Genomic DNA, 25,490 nt, shown 5'->3' with positions numbered 1-25,490 from the left:
AATTACCATCTTTTCAACAGATGCAAGTACAGCGCAATTAAAATTCTACTCCCTGTGACACATTCAGCTACGCAGTTCTGCAAGTTATCCTATTAGCACTGGGTCATGGAGTTTGGAAAAGATTAAGCCCTTAGATAGTAACAGTCATTGGGAAAATGACCTTAGGTGTCCACTGAACCTCAAAGTTCTGTAACTCCTGCCATAAACAAACACTTCATTCAGTCTGGTCATCACACACAATTCACTGTCAAGAGCTGACTCTAAGCCACACAGTCATTCACCATTTTTTTCCATTGAGAAGCAATATAATTTGGGGGACTGTAATGATCTCTGTTGCCTGCTTATCCCAAATCTATTTCTCCCTTTCTCCTTTCTAATGGAACTCTGATTGTGCTCAGGAATGCGATCCAGCTTCGAGGGATGAATCCATTACTAGGCTTACACTGGCTTATGGGTCCCTGCCCCTGTCCACTCTTATCAGTACAGAAGTGGCCCCGACACCCTGAAAGGATATATTCTGTGCTTGGGGAGATGACTCTCTCCCTTCACTTGGATGGGATCAAGAAAGCACTCGGATCTTGAGCCCTGCAGTTACCTTCTGGATAAGCTGACTTGTGGATGGTGTGGCAGAAGGATCAGAAAGATAGCAGTGCTTTGATAATACCATTATGCTGTGGAATCAGTAATCCCCGAAGCTGCCCAACTATAGAACCAGGTAGGACAGTGTATTCCCTCAAGGTTTGAACTGGTCTGAAGTGATTTTTCTACTAAATGCAGCTGAAAGCATCTTAATAGGTACATTACATAAATCAAACTTCAGAGCAGCTGTGGAATATCAACTCTACTATTTATCACAAGTATAAGATTTAGCAGTTAATATCACTCTAGGCAGCTTTGACAATTTTACTAAAATTAAGTGATTTGCTCAGACTTGTTACTAGTGTGAAATGAGTTGGTACAAACATTCAGAGAAATAAAAAACAGAGAAATACAAAATTAAAGTGATAACATTACTTCTTACTGATCAGTGAACAAGTACTCTCCTTTGAGGGCATAGCTCAAAAGAGTGTTATTAAATATTTGTTGAATAGATTGAACAAATAGCCCATCATATGAAAAACATCCTTTACTGCTCCCTGTTTAGAAAGGGCTACTCTAGTAATAGCAATATCGAATAAAGAAACACATACTCTTGAGTAATTTACAATTTACTTTGCAAGACAAAGGATTAAAGGTAGTAACTGGACACAAGAGTACGCAGTCTTCAGAATCTACCTGCTTAAAATTTAAAATGAATGAGTTAAAATGAGGCATTAATAACTGGAAAACTTCACTAGATTTAGCAAATCCACTGACCACCACCAATTTCTACTGACTAATGTTAGTTAAAATACAGTGTAATAAAAATAGATGAGGACTGAACTCCCAGGTACTGCAAAGTCCAGTATAGTATTTAAGAAGTTTTTATTATTAATAAATATATGTTATTTTTGTTTCTTATTTTAGTGGAATATTGACTTTGGAAAAGGAATAAAAGATGTAGGAAATGAACAGCTAGTGACACAGATGGTGTCGAATAATAGGATCTGCTTTTCTGGACCCTGACTTTTAACATTAGAATGATGAGCTCTTGGCAATGGAAAAACTTAGTTTTTCAGAACACTTGAAAAACACACACACACACAAAGCTGGCAAGAAACATGAAGAATTAAACAGCTTTTACACTAAAATGTGGGGTGAGAATAATAACTGATATTATGAAGAACAGAGAGTATAACCGAAAGGAGAAAAAGGCATGAAGGAAGTGGTTGACATTTATCAGCGGTCTTAGAGAAGGGGCTTCTGTGACTGGAGGAATATTCAAATAGTTGATTCCTAAAACCCAGTATTCTAAAATTAGATTTATTTCATTAAAAAAATGAAATTACATTGGGGTAAGGAGAGTAGAGAGAACAAAAACAATAAAATCACACTTCCAAAGAGATTAAGACTTATTACCAAAAACCATTCTTCATTTCTACTTTATGTTCTAAAGTTTCCTTTAATGCCTCCCTTCAAACAGAATGTTGCTGAAGATCTAGGTAGAATGTCACCTCCTCTCTCTCTCCCTGTCCTAGAGAATGTAGCAGAACATATGCAAGGGCAGTTGGACCCCCCAGTTTCTGAACCTTTGAAAATTTGCTTTCAGTGTATAATTAAATTTCACATTCAAATAATGGTCTATAATGGGCACTGTTTCCTGTCCACAGAGAGCAACGTATAAAGAAGCTGAAGGCTTTCCTTTCAACAGACCTAATGGACTGACTATACAATGAAAACAGTAGCACTTATAACCCCACTGCTGGAATTGCCACTAAGAATTTTATTTTTATCATGGATTCAACTGGTCAAATGTATATTTTAACATATACAAAACATTTATGGTGTCAAGGAAAGAGAGTCCAGGTCACTGCTCTGACTCTTTTAAGTGGGAAAACAAGAGCAAAAATAAAGAACAACATAAGAATGTGCAAATGTGATGGAGCAGTGAAGGGTGAGCATTGCTATTTAATGAGAAGTCAAAATGAATGTCCCCTAAAAGTCACTGTTCTTAACTCCCATGCATGCAACCCTTATTGAGAGATTCACAAAAATTTCTCAATGTTATAAAAACACTAAAAAGGCTCATACACATCTGTATACAGATTTCCCTTAACTTCTAGTGGGGTTATGGCACAATAAACTCCAACATAAATGGAAAATACCAAAGTCAAAAATGTACAGAATATACCTAACCTACCAAACATCACCGCTTAAGCTCATCTACTTAAAAGTGCTCAGAACACTGACATTAGCCCACAATTGGGCTCAGTCATCTAACACAGGGCCTAAGTTATAACAAAGTTTCAAATGCCTCATGTAATTTAGTAACTACAGTACTGAAAGTGAAAACCAGAATGGTTTTGGGCTGTTTCCTTTGTGATCACATAGCTGACTGGGAGCTGAGACTGCTGCCACTGCCATCATCTCCAGAGAAGATCTGCATTATCACCAGCCGGGAAAAGACCCAAGTTCAAAGTTAGATGCACAATTTCTACTAAAAGCATATCACTTTCAAACCCCTGTAAAGTCAAAAAATCCTAAACTGAACCACTGTTAAGTCGGGGAACGTCCATACTCAGTGCGCTAGACAGTTAAGGGGAAACTAGCTAGGTCGGAGGAAAGCGTCTTGAAGAAGGAAGACAACAGTCCCACGTACAGGAGAGGGTAGGGGACAGCCAGGGCAGGAAGAAGACAAACCTCAGGGATGGCACATGGTCTGGATGAGAACGCACATGGGAGCTTGAAGGACCAGGAGGACAGTGTGACTCCAGAGCTTACTCAGCAAATGAAGAGACAGTCAGACCAGTTATGAGATCCTAATAGTAACTTCAGATATTAAATAATGAGAATTGGGGCTAGATTGGGTAGAAGGAGTGAAATTATGAGATTTCATGCAGAAAAATTAAGAAAATTTGGTAATGGAGGGATTATGCAGTGAGATGATAATTCTAAATTTCTGTGCCTGGAGGTACTAGTGAGAAAAACCTCATCACTATCATCCATCTATATGTGTGAGATGCTAAGCATGTAAATGCAGTTTTTTCCTTTCTTCTGGCTTTGCCAAGCATCATTACTCACCTGGATTACTGCATTACTGTCCTAGAACCAATCTTGCCACCAACACTGCTATTTACCAGCTCACCCCCAATAACCCACCCTCGATTCTACAGCCCCAACACTCATATTCTTTCACTTGAAATTCTTCAAATGCTCTTTAAGGTCCTTAGTATGAACAAAAATTATTTAAACAAGGCTGTCTGCAAGCTGTTCTCTGCGTATGTCTTATATCTCACTCCTCACCACGCTCTCATCTGTACACATCAACCTCGATAGGATAATGGTGGTCCAGAGATGGTCCCCCTTCCCTAAGCTCCTGACACACCCTGATGAAGACCACTCAAGCAGGATTGCTCATCTCAACTCATACCTCTTGTGAGAAGCTTCCCCTCCCTCGCCTCTCCCATGCCGGCTGAGTGGGTGCCCCATGCTTTGCTGCATGGTAACCTGGGCAGCACAATGGCCCTTAACCATTAACCATACTGCTTCCCAAGAGTTGGTTTGCCCAGTGGGTTGAAGTATCCTTAGCCTCTCTGGAACTTACAGCCTAAATATCAGGTTTTAGGTCCCAAGACTCATAAATACTTTATTGCAGTTTTAATGTAACGGATTTTCCCATTAGGAAGTTTGTTTAATATTGTAGAAAACTCGCAGGACTGCAAATCACAAGGCATGCATTCTGATTTAATTCCTAAGTACTATCTTAGTCAAATATTTACATACTTTTTTCTTATCAGAAAATGCTTCGAATGAGGAAGCTATAATTCAGACACTTCAGATGTGACTTTTCGTCATACTTTTAGCTTAACTTACTTTTCACCTAAAAAAAGAAATATAAGGAATTGACAGCTTTGGCTATGTCACATGGTTATACTTCTATCGCATTCAGAAATGTCCTAAAATTATCCAAAGCTCCTTTTCTTAAACTGCAAGTGATACTCAAGTATACAAATTGTCATAAAAGGATTAGACAGGTTATCCTTATTCCCAGCACTTCAGAATAAATATTTTTAATAGATCAACTTCCAATTATCCAAAAAGATAGATTAACCAAATGGTAAATCCTTTACAAAGTACTTCGACTCTGAAAACCAGACATTGAATTCTTCCACTATAGATTTATGGTAATCTGATGGAGATTCTTAAGATAACTTCCTAATTTACATAATTTTTGCTCAAATAAGTAGTGACAAAAGATGGCTAGGAATGTAGAGCATGCTAAGAGTAGAAAAATCTGAGATACTCGTGTAATCTGCTATTTTGAAGCTAACAAAATAAATGAAAATTAATCTTGAAGCTCTCAGATTAGCTAACTTCCTAACATAAATTCAGTTTCTTCAGATCTCATACTGCTAACCTAAGTTATGCATACTTTTGAGCGATGCTTTTTTTTCCCCTTTATCTCCTGTTAAGAGTACTATAAGAAAGCAGGCAAGCTTCTTAAATGCAATCTGTCTCTATGTTTTCAAGGAATACCGTTCTCACATTTAAAATTGTAAACTGGGTAGATCTTAAAATCAAGAGTACAATGAATAGGACAGTCTTCGGTTTTGTTGTGTATCACCTCCTCGACCTCGACAAAAAGCTGTTCCTGAATTGATAGCAAGGCTGACGACTTGACGACTTTTAATAGAGGGTAAAATGGGGGTGGGGGTTGTATTCTATATTTTCAAAAGTGAAACAAGTCAGTGTTATGTAGCATCCATGTTCTTGGTTTCAACAGAAGCTGATTTATGATGGGGGCTGTAGGAGCCGCTCGCTGAGAGCCATGCGGGAAGTATGATTTGCATAGAAGAGGGAGCAGATTGTAGATGCCCTGACCTGTCAAACACAGGTAGGGCCTCAGAGATAATGGGTCCCAGAATACAAAGCTCCATCTTGATCCAGACAGACACAGACAACGTGGAGAGGCCAGATGGATTAAATGAGAGACAAAAACGCCGACTTCTGCCATCTCCACAGGAAGCACATAAGTGTTACAGAAGATGACAGGTACCAGATACCACATGGATCCCGCCCGGGCCTCTTGGCCCCCACTGTCGTGTGCATGCCGCGACTGCAGCACTGCTGAGAAGAGGCAAGCCTGCTCCAAGCCTGAAAGAGCGCCACCGGGGAGGAGCTTGACCCGGCTGGCAAGAACAACCAACTTCGCCCTCCACGTGTGTGACTTCCGCCTGTCGAGAGGGAAAGGGCTGCATGGGACCGACATAGGCTGAGCGGGACAGGTTATGCCCGCCCCCGCCCCCCAACCCATGCTTCCAGGGTGCACGGACGGCATCCTCACAGGACGGCCGTCTAACAGAGACCGTCAGCTCGGACAGGGTCCTCTATCAGCGCACTGCACAACAGTGACGTGGCGGCCATAACTGGCCCCTGAGGCCCACCTCCATACAAGAAGGGACCTCAGCCACAGGGTCCCACAAAGCACGAGGCCATCAGCGCTCAGACATGCGGCCAGGGACAGCGCCCACACAGTAAGGATGCAGGGTGGGGCTGTACAGCGAGGGCATGAGCATAGACACGAATGCAGACAGAGAGAGAGTCCGCAGAACGCGCCTCCAGAATCCGCTCTGCAAAGGGTGGGGTTTAGGCAACTAGAGGAGGGAGCCAGACTCCTTTCTCACACCTGCACCTAGCCATAAGGAAAGGCAACAGTCCCATAACCACCAGCAGTAACACCAGCCTTGACAGATATTTTCTTAGAGAAGACCAAAGGGTTTGCTGAGGCGCAGAGGTCTCGGATGCCCAGGTCCAGAGTCGGACACAAGTGGGAGGAGCGAAACGTCAATGCCACCCCATGCACTGCTGCTGACGCGCGCTGCGTCTGGGTGTGTGTCTCTCACACACGCAGTGGCGCTAGTCAAGCAGGAGCCCATTCACTGATGCAACAGCCACTGACTCTGACACTTGGCCGAGCTCTGAGCCTGGTTATGCAGGAATAAGACATGGTGGCATCTTTCCTCGTGGATTTTATGGACGGTGAGCGAAGCAGGAAGGCAGGACTGAGGTCAGTGGGTAAGTGAAGGAGGACACAGAGTCGTGGAAAGTTAAAACTGGAAAGCAACTCAGAAACGGAACCAGAGCTTTTCCAGCTTTCTCTGGCAAACCGTGAACTTCCCTTTTTTAAACTTACAATTGACAAAGAATCACAAAGTATGAAGAGTGATTTAAAAACCCCACAACTAGGACGTCCCTGGTGGTCCAATGATGAGGACTTAGTGTTTTCACTGCCAAGGGCCCGGGTGCAATTCTTGCTGGGGAACTAAGATCCCACAAGCCTCATGGGAATAAATAAATCCCCAAGACTGTCGCAGTGACAGCGGGTGCAGGGGGATCTGGTGGCCTTGATAGAGACCACTAGCTCAGCCTCCCACGAATTTCCCAACTCCCGCAAACCACCGAGCCGAGCCTCCTCACTAGACACTGAGACAATCTGAGCATTAATGGCCTTGGCATCCAAAGCTTCAGTTTCACAAAGGAAGGAATTAAAGAAGAATCTTAAGCAACTTGACCCAAATTCCAAGTGGGTGAGAAGAATGTGGAGGGACTCCAGGCCAGTGCTCAGATCACTTCAGTCATATAGTTTTGACAAGCCGCACTGCAGACATTTGAAATATACAACAGTGGCCTTTCTCTGGCCATATCCAGAGTTCACCAGACTGGTCTGGGAGAAAACACCATCAAGTCAGGACTCTGTGGAAACCCAGCACTTTGTGGTTGCAGGTGCACATGTCAGGGTGTGTCTCCCAGTTCTTACCTAGAACTTCCCCTCCGGGTCACACATTGTAGTTCATCTACTTACCTGGTTTTGTCTTGATGATAGTTGAGTACAAAAGTTTTAATATGAAATACTTAAATCGGTTATTTCCAGTTAAAACCGGAAGCTAAGTTTATGTCAGGGACAAATTTAGACGTTCACATGGTGGGAAGCTCTAGAGGCTACAGAATTAAGAACATGCCTGGTACTGATCGCTATTCCATCCCCTGCTGCATTTTAAATATGTGGTATATGTGAGAAAATTGCATTCTATGAAGGAATTTAAATAACATGTGAACTAGGACAAGAAAAAAGCTCAGGAACAAAAACTGTATTTGTTAAAAAAAAAAAACAACAACAACAAAAAATACTGAGGTGCCAGAGCACTGGCTCCCTTATTAAATGTGCACCCAGGACAAAGGCAAGATCTCTAAGTGATAGAGGGTCCCCACCCTAGAAAGGCAACACAAGTAACACTGGGTGAGACTGGCAAGGAGCCCCTGAGACGCCAGGAAAAACCCGAGAGGGTTGGAAGCTTATATGACTCAGGAGCTTGGAGACCAAGCTTGGCAGCAAAAATAGGAAATATGTTCTTCATCTGGCAAGAATGGGCTGCATATATTTGAAATCACTGGCTGGATGGAGTAAAAAGCTGTCCAGATTTAAACTAAGAATTAGGTGGGGGCTACGGGGGAATGCAGCGCTCCTCTACTAAGTTTTGCTTTGCATGTTACATTGTAGCAGAAATATTCATCTTCCCAAACACATTATATGTGACAGGCAAAGATTATATAATTTTGCTTTATATCTCCTCAGAATGTGATTTCCATTTGAAACTCTCCTTTCCCACCACAATCTTCCTTAGGCATGTGTGATGGAAGTGGTCCCCCAAAAGTTAAACTGTCATCGTTTACAATCCACCTAAATGATCTCTGCTTTAATTTTGGGTAGGGGTGTCTCCTGCTTTTCTTTATCCTTTCTTTCTTTCTTCTTTCTTTTCCCAACAGTGTTTCTTACGATGGTTAGCTGGGTAGAGTTACTTTAAGTTAAAAAACTAGAATATGAATCAGCAGTTACAAACAATATAAGCTAACCAACAGTGTTTTCTATTAGAACTCAAGTCCATTCTCTTCTAAATAAATACAATGCTGAGTTTCCTTCTTATGCTTAAACTGAATGAGTATTTTTATACTCATTTATAAGTGTTTAACTTCAACAAGTCCCTGAAGCATACATTTTATGTATTTATAAACGTTACTTTTTTCTCAATATATCAATACTATGGAAAACACATTGCTCATTCACAGTAACCTTTAACTGTCAATAATCTTGGCTTAAAATGTTTGGCAATTTGGAAATACATATACATAAATATATTTTGCTAGCCTAGTTCAAGGAAAAAGTAATTCATAAAAACGAAAGTATGTTATCAAAATCACAGATGATTACACATATTCATTTGAGATATATTACAGATATACTGTACAGCAGTGGTTTTTAAATATGTTGGTCTCAGGATAACTTTATACTCCTAAAATTTATTAAGGACTCAAAATTTTTCTATGGATTGTATCTATCAATATTTACTGAACTAAAACTTTCTCAGTTTTAAACTGAGAAAGTTTAAAAATAAAAATTATTTTATAAAAAATTATAGGTTTCATAGCAGAAATCACATTAAGAAAAAAAAAGGAAAGAAAGAAACCTGTATTTTCCAAAAACAATTATTGAGAAGAATGGAAAATCTCTTTAATATCTAGTTGAAAAGATTCTTCTATCTGCTCTGCATTTAGTCTCTTGCAATATCACACGATATGTTGCCTTTAGAAAAAACAACTGTGCATTTGTGAGAAAATAAGAGTAAAATGGTAAGTAACATCTTCGTATTATGAAAATGCTTCACTATAGAGATCCTTGCCATGGCTATTCCTTCAGACGTTGTACACTTACACGTCTCCATGCCTTCGTCATCATCATCCACTGCAGGCTTATCATAGGACTTGTCAATGGCAGCTCTGAAGCTCTCATTGCATCCCCTTCCTCGGATTATCCGTGGCCTAGGGCGATGGAAAGGAATGTCCCCATTCAAAGTCACCTCGGCAACCGCTGTCTGCAGACTCTCTAAAGAGCTCGACTTCTTCAGACCCAGGGAAGGCCCCACATCTCTGCTGGGGGAACCTTGGAAGTCGGCAAAAACAAAATGTTAGAATGCGTGGTGAAAATTACATGGCTGAATATCTGTGACTTGTAGAAAATATCAGGGACAAATTATTTGTTCAGTGTCTACTTCTGGAACGTGGGTAGCAAGATATAAAAAGTAAAGTGACAGTAACTAATTTTAACTTTTCCCAAATGTGTATTAAATTTGGTCTATTTTCTCTATTCTCATTAGGAGACATTTTAAGCTATTAGTTTTCATTTTTAGCTCAACAGATAAAATCTTTGTCAAATTATTTGCTTCAAGTTATGTTAATAATCTAAAAAACCAGAATAACCCAGAAAATCATTCTGCAAAGCAGGATGATAAAATGGCTAAGGGAAGCAACCAAGAGTACACTTTGTGACTTAGCTTAAAACATTTTTTTTAGCAGTTTACAATTATTTACAATGGAAGTGAAACTTTTATCTCAGTAAGTTTCATCAAGTTGTCCTCATATGGCAAAGGTTCAGACAACTCGGCAAGTGAGAAAAGCACAGGACACCACATGTCGCCCACAGTGCACCCTAGCATCAGGTAGAAACCTATTTCTGGAAAATGGTGGTTCTCTGGGAAGAGCAATACAAGATGTGAAGAAAAATAAACTACATAAGGACCGTCGCGAGAGAGAAGTAAAGAGGGAAAGATGCCAGAACTGCATGTGAGGACTTACGCCTCCAGGTCAGCAGAGAGAAACAGGTAATGAACAGAAGGAAGAAGACATCACAGTTACCAGGACATTTTCAGTAGAGGAGAATTCAGAGCACTAAAATTGTGGCTTGGTGACTTGAGGATCTAGCAACACTAAGATTGTAACCAAGCTTTAGAAGGCAATCGAAATGGATTTCTTTAACCAGGTAAAACAACTTCATCAATGATTGCCTGAGCTGGCACTCAAATAGATGAGTTTAGCCTCAAGATGACGGAAATACCTGCAACCACCAGCTGGGCAATCCAGGTTACAGAACTAGTTCTTCACTTACACTGTTAGAAAGACAGGTACAAAGGAAAAAAAAGAGCAAGGGGTAGGAGAGGCGAGACTGGATATCTTATCTCTACATGGGACCGTCAGCCCATATGTGGATCACTAATTAAGGAGTAACCTTGATATGTTTTCACATAGAAACCAAATAGTTCTGAGATGGTCGTTCCATGGCTCAGAGTATAAAACAGAATAAAAATTAAATTGGGAGAGTCAAAACAAGAATTATCTTTTTAAAATTCATTTACATGACAACTTTCACATAATCTTCACAATGGGGTAGCAGTTTTAAGTTAGAACAAGTATGTTCAAAATGTAACATAGGCAGAAAGGCAGACAGATGATTCTAATGAAGAAAAAATATTCCATAAATTAGAGTGCTTGAGAGAAAAAGATGATTTATTTAACTTTCTCCATGCAGGTTTGTCTATATTTGATTATTTCATGACAAAAATTCACAAGGAATATTTCTTGCCAGGATGATCAATCTTACTTTTTCTCTTGATAGCACTATAATGTTTGACAAGTCAATGTTTTAAATAGCCATAAAAGTCATGTCACAGGAAGGAAAATGATTTTGTTCCAAAGAGCTAAAGAAAAAGTAAGAGATTAAAGAATCAAAGAGAATGGAAAAAGATGATTTCTGGGCAGGGACATTTACTTTCACATTTTCAAGAATTAGCATTGGTAAGATCTTTTCCTGAATAAATCACGCCTATTAATTTTTATAACTTACTAGCTACATTTAGGTCCTATAAACATTTATATGGCAAACATTTGATTCATAAAGGACATATGTATGTATGTGTGTGTAATTATGTGTGTGTTTATGTGTGTGTTATGTAATTATGTGTGTGTGTGTTTATATATATACACACATATATCTATGTATATTTCTCCAATAAAGATACGTATATATATATGCTCCCAGTAAAGATTAGCATTAAAACATAATTTATATATAAAAAGTTAGCTGAGATTTGATTTAATATCAGCACCCCAAAACTTTAACAGTTAATTTGAGAAATGGCATGATTATTCAAATAAATGTACATATACATATTACATACATGTAAGTATTGATATGTATATATCTGTATATATGTATTTCTGAAGAAACATAAACACAAAGCAAATCTAGGAAGAAATAAATAGTGAAACTGTAACAAAATAAGCAATAGATTATATTGTAGGAATCATTGGAAGCTTACCTAACTACTCTTTTGTCTAATTCTGAACACCACAGTATAACATTCTGGCAAAATGTTGATAATTAAATACGGTGAGTATTGGGTATAAGAGAGATTAATAAACTACAGTCTCTCTATTTATACATGGTTGAAAGTTTTCATAACATCTATTATTTGTGTATCTGCAACAGGGATCAGCAAACTATGGGTCAAATCTGGAAATTTTTACTAGAACACAGCCATGGGTCCATTTGTTTCCATTTTCTCCATGGCTGCCTTCCCTTTATATCAGAATTAAGCAATTGTTCCAAAGGCTGTCTGGTTTGAAAGAGCTACAGTATCTACTCCCTGGTTCTTTATAGAAAGCTTGCTGACTCCTGATCTAAAACACAGATTTCATTCATGTAAGGTGATATATTCATCAAAGACACTTTAACAAAATAGTTGGTTAATATATTAGTAAGACTGCTAAATGATGGTCACCGAGATTTATAACATCATAAACTTATCATAAAAGTTGAAAATGTCTTTCCCTATACAAGCTATAGGCAAAAGATTAGTTTTATTTACACACACACACAATCAATGTCTTTAATTTTTAAATAATATTTTGAAGCTCTTAATGTAAATCTGTTGTCATTAGGATGCTTCATTTATTTTTATATTCAAAGGTTAAATTGTTAGAAACTCAATTCTCTTATTCCCATTCTCTCTTTTCCTGTAGAAAATAAATTTACTCTAGAACTATCATACAGGATTCCCAAATCCAAGAATAAAAGGGGAAATCATATAATCATACTATTTTCTTTAGGTCTCTTTTTCTACTCTTATCTACTAATACCTCTCTTGCCAGAAAAAAAGAAGAGGATGTCTTTTGCAAGGGCAAAGGGAAATGGAATTCAATTTTCATTATGAAAGGCTTATGGCTAGACAGACAATCTACACTAAAATGCCACTGTGACTCTACTAAAAACCTTTGGACTAAACTGTAAAATCATGATAATCTTAGCAATTCAAGTGAAGTGAAAAAAGGAAAATAATAAAAAATCTCTTTACTGTGTAATACTGGAGGATGGGAAGAATCCAGTGGAGATATTTTATTCATTGTAGATTTAAAATCAATAGACCAGCAAATACTTCTACCTCTATGTCATAATTTTGGTCCTAAGTTTTTCCAGTTTAATTCAGTAAAACAGATTGCACATACTATTTTTAAAATGCTCTTTTTATCTGGGATCTAACTAACATTTTAAACACTACAAAAGCAGATGATTCAATTAGATGATAAAATCTGCCTACTCACCATAAAAGGTATTAATGTTTTCAGTTGACATCTGGATATTATTATTATTTCTTAATCACAATAAATTGTTCTTTTCCTGTTAGTAACAGTGATTTGGTTAAATTAACTATTTTTTTCACTTTATTGGCATATTATATAAAATCATGTTCTTTAACCTGAGCAGCTCAATTTGGTTTTTATAAACATTAAATTGGACAAGGGTTACTTCTTGAAAAGCACTGAATACTATTAACTCCCAAAAATTAATTACTAATTTACATATGTAAACTATCAAATAATGTTTTTCTTTAGCCTTGCTCCAGAATTCCAATGAATTTTATGTTTGATAAAAGAAATAACTACTTAATAAGGGCTGAGGCTATTGTTAATTGCCTTGCACTACAGTTAATCCAGTGATTTATTGGATGCAGTTTTTACAATCTATCTTTACAGAATGTGAAAACTCCAGGCATGTCCACAGTTATCTTTACGTATGTATATGGGAAACACACTTTTCAAGAAGCCTAAAACTAATTACTATTGCAGGTTAAAAAGGTGAATTGAAGCTAATTAGTGCTAAGTGGTATAACGACATCATACTGGATCTACAATAATTAAAACTCTATTGCAAACCTATAATAATAAATCAAAATGCTCAGCTGTACAAAGCACATGACTTTAATCACACACAAAGATTTTCCTCTGATTACTGTCATAAGATAACAAGTAAAGTAAAATCTATGATGTAAAACCCAGGTCAACATAATCCATTATTTCTACAGAAGGATCTAGGTAGCATTTTAGCAGCAAGTCCTAAATAGTTAAAAACAAAAACAAAAAGCTTTCCAAGCACATTCACAAAGTTAAGATACAGACGCAATATATAGCCTAATTCAATGCTATGTAACAAGGAACTAAAGCCTTCATTAGAAAAAGAACTAAGGTTTTCTGAGTGACTAATGAGAGCTATATTGGACACTGTCCTTCAGTGAAAATATTTATATATGTGCTGTTATCTTCCTAACCAAAATCACCTTTTGACAATCATTTTTTTGGATGTTAAGCTAAGCATCAGATAGATGACTTCAAAACTTAAAGAATCAACCCTAAGAGATCATGCTTTCAGGATTTTGATTTTTTCTTCACCGTGACAAAACATTTCTACACAAATATAATTAACAGAATCTGGGCTGTGTTTGCATTTCTGAAGTACTAAATTATATTTCCACTTAGCTCATACTACATTGATACATTTCTGCTCGAAGAAAACTTTCCTTTCCTTGTACAATTTGATTTCCTACAATGAAAACATCCATGGCAGCCTGGAATATTTATATTTACAGCCATATGATTGGCAGCTCTATAATCAGATAAACTCCTTGGACCACAGTTTCTATGGCAACAGTCTAAGTGTCCATTCTTACCTGCTTTCTGGTCATCCACTGTATTGAGTTTAGTCTCGTCAGCTACTGTTAAAAGGTAAATGTATAATGGTTAGCCCAGTTAGTCCCACAGCCCAACATGCTTCAACCATTCCCAGATGTTTCCAGTTAGGTGAGAATTCTTAAATAATATTTCATGCAAATAATACGAAACATCAAGCAAACATAATCAAAAAAGGGGGAAAAGCCGTGTCTCCATGCAATGCCAGTCATCTCAGTTCATGGCACGTGTGTTACTGATATGTTAGCATATCATCATCAGCCAGGCCAGTCATCGCCCAATTTTCATTTATGCATGGGATAAATTAATACTTTTAGTCTCAAAGTAAAAACAGCCACCAGACAACAGCGTAAATACGTTACAGTTGATTAAGAAAGGGTTTTCTAATCATTCAATCAGTGCATGGATATAATTAATTAATTAATTTGTTTGTTTGTTTTGGTTTTCGGTGGATTTGGATTTAAAACGAGACACTACCTGATTGGTATGTGATTGAACAACTAGGATTATTTTCCTTCTCTCATTTGCTTCCAAATACTTTTTACAATAAATATGCTCTCAAATTATGATTCCAATTAAAGGCCTTAATTATCAACACAGAAGAGTTTTCATTAAATAAACCTTAAAGGGCAGCGATGGAAGGAAAATATCATGAAGTAACCAAACTCTAGACATGGATTGAGATAATGGTTTCTCTCCAAAACTTTTTCTTCTAGTTCAAGAATCCCCACAACCAACCAAATCATAAGACCAATGAAATTGGTTTTAAACAGCTACAGTGCTAAAACATTTCATTTTTTCAAATAAAGATACATGAACAGAGCATGATACGCACATGTGTTTGTTTCTTTTCTCATCAGAAAACATATATATTAACATATTGCACATGATGTAAACATGCCACTTAGGAGAAATGTAGTTATCTCAAACTTCGAGAAAAACTAATTTTTGCCAAATTGCCTCATTTCACATTTATTTTCTTTATTGCTCACAGTAAACAGACATGTGTTTGGGACCATCAGTTTTCATCTGAAAGCATCTAAAACCTTATTTAGATAAAGATTCATGGAGATTGTACTCACTACCTAAATCCATGCTTTTTGATTTTCGCGTTTTAACGAAATCCAATTGACTGGCATCTGAAAATTGCTTTGTGCGTTTTTCTGACATACTCTGACGTCCAAATCCTTCTCGTTGAAAAGCAAGAACTGGATCAACGTCTGGACTCAAAGAGCTGGCGTGAAGAGGAAAGAGAAACAAAAACATTTATTGAAAATAGGAGACATGCCATTCAGCAAAGTTCATCCACACCTGTGTGTATGAATGTGTCTCTGTGTGTGTCTGTATATGTTCCTCAGAAATATTTAAACTAAAGAGTACAAATATAATCCACCAAAAAAAAATTTGGTTGTATAGGAGGCGATGGAAAAACATGACATTAATTTACATTTAGAGCACTACACTAAACCTGAACTCCAAGTAGGCATCAAATTTGCAGACAGAGCAAATCTGCAATATATTTTTAATAGAAATTATTGGCTAATGGTTTTTCAAAGGTGTGCAAATTGTTGTTACTGAAAACCACATATTGCTGTATTCTTTAAACTAATTTTCTGTCCTCTGAAATTACATTGTCACTAAGATTAGAATATGCTGTTTTTACCTTTTTCACCTTATAAACATTGTCTGTTATGTTTCCTAAATCAATTCATGGATTGAATAAAAGTATATTCTGTCAGTGAAGAAATGTAAAGTTTAGCCATTTGACATATTTAACCTTCCACAATTGTACAGTGAACTGTAAACATACACAATTGAATATGTCAAATGAGTCTGTGAGTTAATTAGCATCTTAAAATAACCAAAAATTCTTAAACCATAACATAATTAATTCTGCCCTATCAATATACCTAGTAAACTAATTTCAGACTGAAGAAACAATACACTAGCATACTTAGCAACTTAGTCTGCAGGACTGACAGCTGATTCTTTAAAGAATGTAACCATATCCTGGTCCCCCCCTCCAAAGCTATTAAAATTCCAGCTATTAATCCTGCCTTATTGCCCTTTTGTTTTCATAACATTTTCATCAAGGATTAGGGAGATATTGTCAGGCTGGAAAAGCTTACATTTTCTGCTGTGATTCAGAACAGCTGCCATTCTTGTTTGGATAACCCTTCATTCATATTCTTTTCCAACTCCTGCACATTCCCCACAGCAAAATCATACAAGTCCTCACCATTCTATGAATCCCCTTAGGGATATTAATGCCACACTCCAGCCCTGTTCGTTATTCATCTCATTTTCACCAATACAGAGCTTCTTAAGGCCCCAGACAGATCTATTCCTACGGCTGCCTTCATAATTCCCCATCACAGTGTCAACTTAAAGGCTTTCGTACCTGTAACAAATATTGCAAATATCTAGTCCTTACTTTGTCATCACTTTCACATTCAGAAAGAGACACACAATGCAGCAGCGAATGTGGCAGCATCTGAGGATTTCAAGCGGTGGGGTTTCTCCTTTATACGGCAGTTCTTTCTCTATGCTGAACCAAAAAACTCATTCCAAGATAAGCTATTACACGTGGACTTGAGTGTAGCTCGAAGCCACAACAATGAACGATCATTTTGCTGATAGATTCATAAAAGACCCCAGAGAAAGGGCAGTAAGAAAATTCGGGTGTAATGCCTCACATGGTTTGTGCTAATTGTCACTAAAGCCTTCCATGGTCATCCCTAGGAGGGATGGTCCTTTTGCTTATTGATGTATATAATTACTAGGCATGTAATTGATGTATATAATTACTAGGCACATCCTCATTTCTGTGCTGCCCACTGACTCAATAATATAAAATACTTTCTTCTATTTTAAGAGACAGAGGAGAAAAAATAGGATTCAACTGCCCCAGAAATCATGACGTTAGACACGTACAGGGATTTCCCTGGTGGTCCAGTGGATACAGGAGGCGCAGGTTTGATCCTTGGCCGAGGAACTAAGATCCCACATGCAGCACCATGAGGCCAAAATAATAATAATAATAATGAAAGAAGTACAAAGACTGGAACAGTCACAACACTCTCAAAAGAAAACCTGTAAAAGCCTCTTCTCTACTCCCAAAACATAACAACTATTCATTTGGCCAAAGTTATCTATCTGTTACAAATTCTCAGTCACCATTAGGGATTTGCTTAGAATTTATTTATTGAATAGAAAAACAATTCATCAAATTAACACAGATCTAAAATAATTAAACAGCTTCCCAGGAGGCACTTGTGGTATAGAAGTTGACTGCCAATGCAGGAGACATAAGAGACACAGGTTCAGTCCCTGCATTGAGAAGATGCCCTGGAGGAGGGCATGGCAACCCACTCCTGTATTCTTGCCTGGAGAATCCCACGGATGGAGGACCCTGGCGGCCTATGGTTCATTGGGTCGCACAGAGTTGGACACGACCGAAGCGACTTAGTACAAAATAATTAAAAGTGAAACTTAATAAACGCGTAGGATTTCGGAGTTAGTGAGAGTTTTCTTGTTGGTTTGGTTCAATTCCTAACCATAGACCTGGAAAGGCTAACACAATTAGGCAGGTTTATGAGTTTGAGGGAAATCTTTTGTTCAGAGTGATAATTATGAGTATTAAAATCATGAAAAGAGAACTTAGCTATAAAAGACACCCATCTCACTGAGCTCAATGACAGAATATTTAAACACAAAATCAAGTGTGATTGCAATTACCCAATGTTTTCCAGCCCTGGAGTGTTCTTACCAGTCTGCAGAGTCGCTGATGCCAACCTTGGCCCACGTGCCAGTGTCTGTCGTCACAAATCCTACATCGTCATGGGAGCTGGAAGATGACTGGTCAGAGAGATGTGGTGGAAGCACTGGCAACCTGTCATCCTCAATAATGACAGTGTCATCCTGGGGCATATTCACCGTGGGGGACAGCTGGTATTTACCTGTCCAATGGAAACACAAAAGAGACATTCTAGACATCCATCTAAGGGTGAGATGCATTAATGTTAATACTTTTCTACATCAGAAAAAGTCTGAATTTCCAAAATGTCTCAACCTGGTAGAACAAAACAGAATAAAGAAAATTTATTTCCATAAATGGATGTCCGTTGGAGACCTCTGGTCTCTTCCTTCTTCTGATGCTATGGAGCTCTGGGTGTGGTATTCCATGTCTCTGGTTTTATGCTTCCTAAGGCCAGAGCTGATCTCTAGAATGACTTCTAACATGAAAATGCCATGTGGATTCTAAGTCGCTAAAGTTGTTTGAAAATCTGTACCAGGAAATTTGAAGGGAAGCCCTGCAGACTTACATCAGTCATTCACTCATTCACTCACTGGGCACCTACCACCTAGCAGATCTGTAAGAAAGACAATCTCTGTCTCTCAATGGCTCACAGCCTGAAGAAGGAGACAGACCAGATACAGTGGTAATTGACTGGTGCTGTGAGTGATGTCCCGCAAGTACCCTGGCATTCACTAGTGCTGGTAGCTGAAGGCAGAGGATGCTGGAAATCATAGCAAAAGTCAACATCTGAGAGGGGTTTTGAATGATGACTGTGATTTATTCTGCTAGAAGAAATGATGACATTCATTACAGACATCAGCAATAGCACCTTTAAGTGCACGATGGAGAAAACCCCACAGTGCACTCAGGTGACACTTCAGAGACAACAGGAGTGATCTTAAAGGGAAAAGACTAGGATCTCACTGCCGTGAGGTCTTTCAGGCCAAGACACAGGAGCTTGTGAATTCTGATTTATTCAATTAGGATATGGTGTTCTTGGTAAGAAAAGACCCAGAACTGGCCACATTGATCAGTTTCTTTCAGGGAGATCTGCTCAAGTTCATGGATCAGCATGAGAGGTGTTTATCTTTCTTAGGATAAAATTATAATTCAAGGGCCTGATTCACTATAGATAAAGCTGGGGTCCAAATGCTGCCATCTTCCTGCCCCAAGATACCTACAGCTCTTCTGGCTTCCTCCCCAAACCTTGTGCCGTATTTCCTCTGAGCAAGAACTCATGGGCGAGGCTTCAGTTCACATGAATATCTTGAGAAAGGCTGTCCTCAGAGATACATTCATCACAGTGTGATGTGGTCACGCTGGTCTGGCTCTTCCAACAGAGCAAGGAAAATGGACACACTGCCTCTCACCTCACAGGAGGATGGAAACACGCTCATTGCAAGTCCAACATCCACATCTGTGAAATCAGCTCTCCTGCTTCCTATGCAAATAAGCAGGACTGCTGCCCTTTCCAAATCCTATCACTGTTTTAAAAGGGTGTCCTCGTCCTCTATGATAAACTACTTTTAAAAACAGCACAACAGCACTGTGACGACAGTTCATGACACTTGAATATCTGTCTTAAGATCTCATTTTTAAACATTCATAACAGTGTGTACATAATAATTTTTGTTTTAACACCATTTTGGAAATTAGAGGATGGCATACATATAGAGTTGAAGGATTTTAAATATATACTCTTGTTCTAGACATTTAAACAAAGGAGAAACACAAAGTTGATAGAGAGTTTTTCAGGACAACCCAAAGCACAATTGCTAGAAATTTCCAATGAATTCATTACTTAGCACCAACTACTCTATTACAGAAATACTGTATGTTCACTGAAATCTCTCCTCAGCAAATTATCAAGAAAAATACTCGATTCTGATTTGAAATACATCCATTTTGACAAACTGTAAAAACGAGCAACTTTTTATGAATGATCATAATAAAAAATGGGAGTCGAATTTAATACTTTACTGTTTCCTTTTTCTGAATTCAAATGATGCATTTATGCCCACTCCAGTTTTAGGATATTAGTACAGAAAGACAGAAATCTGTTCAATAAAATATCATTCATAAATAAGGCTGGACATTGCAGCACTATTACCCAAAGAAATATTTCCTACTCAAGACATACTTCCCCCACAAAAAAAACATGTAGACAATGAAAAAACACAAGTTATCCCTAATAGCACACCACTGACATGTCACAGCATTAAATGTCATGTCCTCACCCAGGCAAAATTTATTGGAAGAAACTATTATGGTGTCATGATAGCAAACTAATTTCTAAACATAAAAATGAGAACTTGTATGCAATATATTGAGAGGCAGTCTAGCAAGCAATATGAAATACAGAATGGTTCTGCATGTGACAGTACTTTTTCATGCTGTTTTGAGTAGAAATATTGATCCTTAAGTGATCCAAAATTTTATACCGAAATAAAAAGGACAAACTGTCCCTATTAACAGCAAAACAAGGACTCAGCTTTTTTTCTCTCACCCACGATTCTGAAGGCTAATATTTCAAAAGTCTTGAAAATACATATTTTTCCATCAATTTTCCACTTTGCAGCAATAACAAACTTGTCAGGAATATTGTTTTGGGATCCAACTTCAGGAATATATTGGGGGTAATAAATAAGTTGCCAAACTACATATTCTACCAAACTCCACCTAGTTTGCAGGTACGTGGCACATCCTGAATGTGAACCCTTTGAGGGCTGACTTCAGAAGCCTATGATCTGGTTTTCAGTGAATGAACTTTCCTCTTTCCACAGCTAGTTAAAAAACAAGCTAAGATTTAAACTGTAGCAGAGTAAAACAATGCGATACAGAATGACTTTACCAAACATTTATTCATTGGTGTATTTACATAGGAGGCAGCACCATGCATGACACTAGAAACCAATGAAAACTTTGCCAGTGATTTGACTCACAATAAAAAACAACATTAATGTTCCATTTCTCTATGTTTAATTTCTAACAAGTTCAAACTACTCTGAACAAAAATTTTTTTAAACTCACCACAAGTATATGAATACAAAAACTACTGAATTACATTTGAAAATGGAGTCAACAGATTTCAGTTGTGCTTTAAACAGAAAAATTCTTCAGATAAAAAATGTTGGAAAACATGTTAAGGCTCCATGCTCCCAAATGTGATGGTGTCCTATGAAGCGCACATGCTGGTGAAATTAGCTGCACCTATTACTGCTATTGTTAGTAGTAGTAGTAGTTAAGATAGTCCAGGATTTGTAAAATACTTTTAAGGCTTTTAAAAGGAAGAAATCCTACGTAGACTCCATACAGATTTCTCTTTGATGAGTGTCCAAGATCACTCCTTGAAAATCCATGATAGTGGAGAGTCAGCCAATACCGAAGATACCTGGAGAACTCCTGCCTTTGTTGGCAAGTCTGGCTGAACTCACCAAAAGCTAAGGAGATGAATCAGGTTCCAATAACACGGGATTCATGACTCAGAAAAATATACATCATAATTTTGGTTCAGGAACACGGAATGCTGGGGCTTCAGACCTGTCACTTAATTTCTTTAGTCCAAAATTCCCCTGCACAGATGTTAAGTAGGTGGGGGCACATGGTTTGTAAGGTGGTTTCCTCTGAAACAACTTATTTTATTTAAATCACAGTGTTGGCCAGGATGGAAGATTCTGCAGACTGTGTAATGCCAGTTGCTTGAAAATGTGGATACTTAAAAATGGATGTTAATAAAGGTTAAATGTCACTAATACTTACTGTGTGATCCCACTAATCCCCAGAGAGGGCTATTTTTAGAAAGAGGAAATAGCCAAGAACAAAATAAAACTAAAATCATCATGGGATCTTGGGGCTTAGCTCTTTTATTTGTTAAGTGGGAAAGTGTGGCTGGTGACATCTGACATGTTCCCAACTCTAGAATCTCTCCCTTTTTTGGTCTATTGTTTGGAAGCTTCTCTCCTGAGTTATGTTCCCATAGAAATGAGTCAGCTTCAAAGCTCCTTTTGGACCTAGAGTTCCACAGGAGGAATATTCTATGTGAAAGTATACCCTGTCCACATGAAATTAATCATTTCTTAATGTAGTCATCTGGAATTTCAATATAAAGTTCTGTCTGAATCATAGCAGATCATGAAGCAGATACCACCACCTCCACTGGTGTCCAAACAGGGGTAAAACGGATAGAAGACAACCACTAACCAAACAAGATCTGTCTGAGAAATTCTCATGCACCCAAATACTGCGCCCATTAGTAAATGATGGTGCTACCGGGTTTAGCTTAACTGAAATTCAGTGCTTTAATTTCTTATATTTGGTACCTTGCTTTGGTATCTTTTTGTAAAACACTATCTTTTGCAAGATTTCTAACTCTTAAGTGGGAAGTGACATTATGAATACTGCTTGTTTCTTAGGGTCAATGATGCTGAAACAGGTACTGAAAAAGACTAAAGAATTCTCAAATTTTTAAAACTCAAGATAAAAACTCAAATTCAGCACATACATTTCTCAGAGTAAAATATATGAGACTCCTAGTTTCTAGTACAACTAACTTGTAAAAAAATGTCTTAAAATATCCAAATCATACAATATCAGTTTGGCCTACCATAAAAGCAGTCTGTCACCCCCAGCCCAAAACAGAGCCCACAGTACATTACAAAGCACAGAGCTGAAAGGGAGGCTAGTACCCCAGCAGAAGCATCTGGAATTTTAAAGTCCATTACATCTCCAGCAGAGGGAAAGGAAAACAATGCCAACTCTAAAGCAAACTTAGGGCTAATGAGGTCATTACTAACAAAGGCAGGGCACGAGACGAAAGAAAAAGAAGGAATCCTCAGCCCATATATACAGCATTTCCAAAGGTCACTAGGTGAACTGGGGGCTTTTGGTTTGTGTTTTAGGTTTAGTTTTTCGCCTTCCTCTGAAGCATCAGGGATTGGAGGCAGGATGCAGGTTACAGGAACTGGTGGACCAATGGTCTGATTCAGTATGGCAAGTCCTATGTTCCTATAATAGAGGGGAAATTACAGCGAATCACTTTGTATGCATACAGATCCAGGGACACATATACTCTCTTTCTCTCTTAAGAGGTCTGAATTTTCAACAGTAAAAAAAGCGCTTAATGAAGATCAAGTGAAACACCAAAACTGGAAAAGTAGGGGAAACCTCACAGCAGTGAGGAGAGTGACTATTAACAAATGAAGGTTAATCTAACGCACCATGTGCAATGCCTGTCGTCTGACAGGTGTGCAGTACCTTCAGCATTCTTCCCCTGCTCACACTCCACCAAGACGATCAAACAAAAATGGTGACAAAATTAAACCAGAGAGCTGGCATGTCTTTATTCTACGTGTAATAAAATTAGAAATGGGGAATTTAGCACTATATCCAAATAAGAAAGCTAGAAGGATTAGAGGAAGAACAACAGAAAATTCTACTAGTCATGTTCACATATTTTTCTGATCATGCCTGGTAGAAAGTTCTTTGAAGGCAGACTGTTTCTCACTCCTCTTTGCATCTACAGCAAAAGTAAATACAGTGTCTTGCCAATAGCAGGCTTTCCATAAACATACACTGATGAAGGAAACAAATTCCTGTCCCAGTGAAGCTTCCTAATGGAGACATGGACTGTATTCAATCTCCATTAAATGTGCTGAGAATGGAGTTAAATTTAGGCTTATACTTCAGATTAGAGGCTTGCAAAACATACCACCAATCAAAGCATTTTAGGTCATGTGCTATTTTAATCAAAACAGCGTCTTACATTTTAAATTTGACAACTCTCACAAGCTAATCCCAAGATGAGCAACTCAGTAAATCCAACCACTCTGGTGGCAGAGCAAGTCTTTATTAACCAGATCTGTTAGCAGAGAGCTGAACGGCTGCAGAGCAAGTGCTAATAACCTCATTACCCACTGGGGGCCACATAGACAGAATGGTGCTGAATGCAAACAAAGGACGCAAAACACTGGTTTCAGGATTTTCAAATGAAGCCTTTGAAAAAGTTGAGATGCAATTAAAACAGGGTAACACTTTAGTCCATAACAACCACAAAATGTGAATATTTCATATACACATATTTACATATTTTTTCCTTTCCCTGTAAACAGTGCTATTATAAAAATGACTTTGAAATCATGCCATAAACCTCTAAATTTTGATTAAAAAAAAAAAAACCCCAAACACAGCTTCATTTAACATCTCAGACACACTAAGAATATCTTGATCACTGGAAAGCACTTCTGTGTGATCCCCTTCTTTTTCTCCTTTTCCACGTGTTATAGGATCTAAACCTCACTTAACAAAATCAATGTATTGATTGCCTCTCTCAGCATTAACACTTCCTGAATAATTATAACGAACATGCTCCTTTTCCTCTTGAAAACATGGGACTCCTTTACATTAATATTACATTAATAACCTCTCCGTGAACCAGTAAAAGCATAAACATAAGATGGGACCAACAGGGTTGTACCTGACTCACCCATTATCCTACTGAGCGCAGCATTTCTTGTGGGTGATTCATCAAGACCCTCGAGCCCGCTGTAGAGGGAGTGGGAAATCCTTCGTTCTCTATCATCCAACACTGTTTCAATGGGCAGCTCGGGTCCAGAGGGGCTCCCAGGTGACTTCAGCTGCAGAGAAAGATGGAGAAAGGCAAAGTCAGAAGTGGAGGCCCAGGAGCAGCATGGGGGAATTATAACAACTTGCCCAAGGCCTGCATCCAACTGAGTACCAAATGAACTAGAACTTTTCACCCTGTACCAAAATAATTTGTGATGACAGCTCTGCCTAATGACCAACTTTCTGTGCCACTTTACACTGTGCCTCCCATGAAGTTCTGTCAGATTTCAAGCACTGGAGGAAAAATATGTATATTAAAGGCTTTTTTCCAAACTCATCGTGTTGCTTATTTTTTCAGTTTGACGGTTAAGTATCTGTTGAAGTCAATTTAAGTTATGGTTTAATTCAGAACTTTTTTATGACATGCTGCCCTGTGCAATACATGCTTTATCATTATCAGAATGGAAGCTGAAATTTAACTCTGCTTTTTACATTTAGAGTGTGTAAATACAACTAACCATTAGCACACCATGCTGTGTGTGCAGGGGTGTATGACCACCTACAATCTAAGACCTAAAGGCCACTTGTTAGCTCAGGTGTCTTCAACAACACACTGAGCCTCCGTTTTTTCTGCCGAAAT

At 38.2% G+C, this 25,490-nt stretch overlaps 1 protein-coding gene across 8 annotated transcripts in view; it reads right to left on the bottom strand.

Annotated features, from left to right (window-relative positions):
• Positions 1–25,490, bottom strand: part of PARD3 (par-3 family cell polarity regulator) — a 592,324-nt gene that overhangs the window by 210,506 nt on the left and 356,328 nt on the right. For 4 of the 8 annotated variants that reach the window (XM_052651068.1, XM_052651061.1, XM_052651065.1 and 1 more), the window contains 5 exons: positions 24,771–24,921; positions 18,260–18,449; positions 15,573–15,724; positions 14,472–14,516; positions 9,347–9,574 (listed from right to left, as the gene is read on the bottom strand). In XM_052651068.1, the coding sequence (XP_052507028.1) occupies positions 9,347–9,574; positions 14,472–14,516; positions 15,573–15,724; positions 18,260–18,449; positions 24,771–24,921 (766 nt within the window). The remainder of the gene's footprint in view (positions 1–9,346; positions 9,575–14,471; positions 14,517–15,572; positions 15,725–18,259; positions 18,450–24,770; positions 24,922–25,490) is intronic. The other 4 variants (XM_052651063.1, XM_052651066.1, XM_052651067.1 and 1 more) reach the window with 2 other exon arrangements.

The sequence above is a fragment of the Budorcas taxicolor genome, chromosome 13, assembly GCF_023091745.1.
Source record: "Budorcas taxicolor isolate Tak-1 chromosome 13, Takin1.1, whole genome shotgun sequence".
Lineage (NCBI taxonomy): Eukaryota > Metazoa > Chordata > Mammalia > Artiodactyla > Bovidae > Budorcas > Budorcas taxicolor.
The sequence above is the reverse complement of the archived record's forward strand: the minus strand, read 5'-3'. Positions and strand labels throughout refer to the sequence as shown.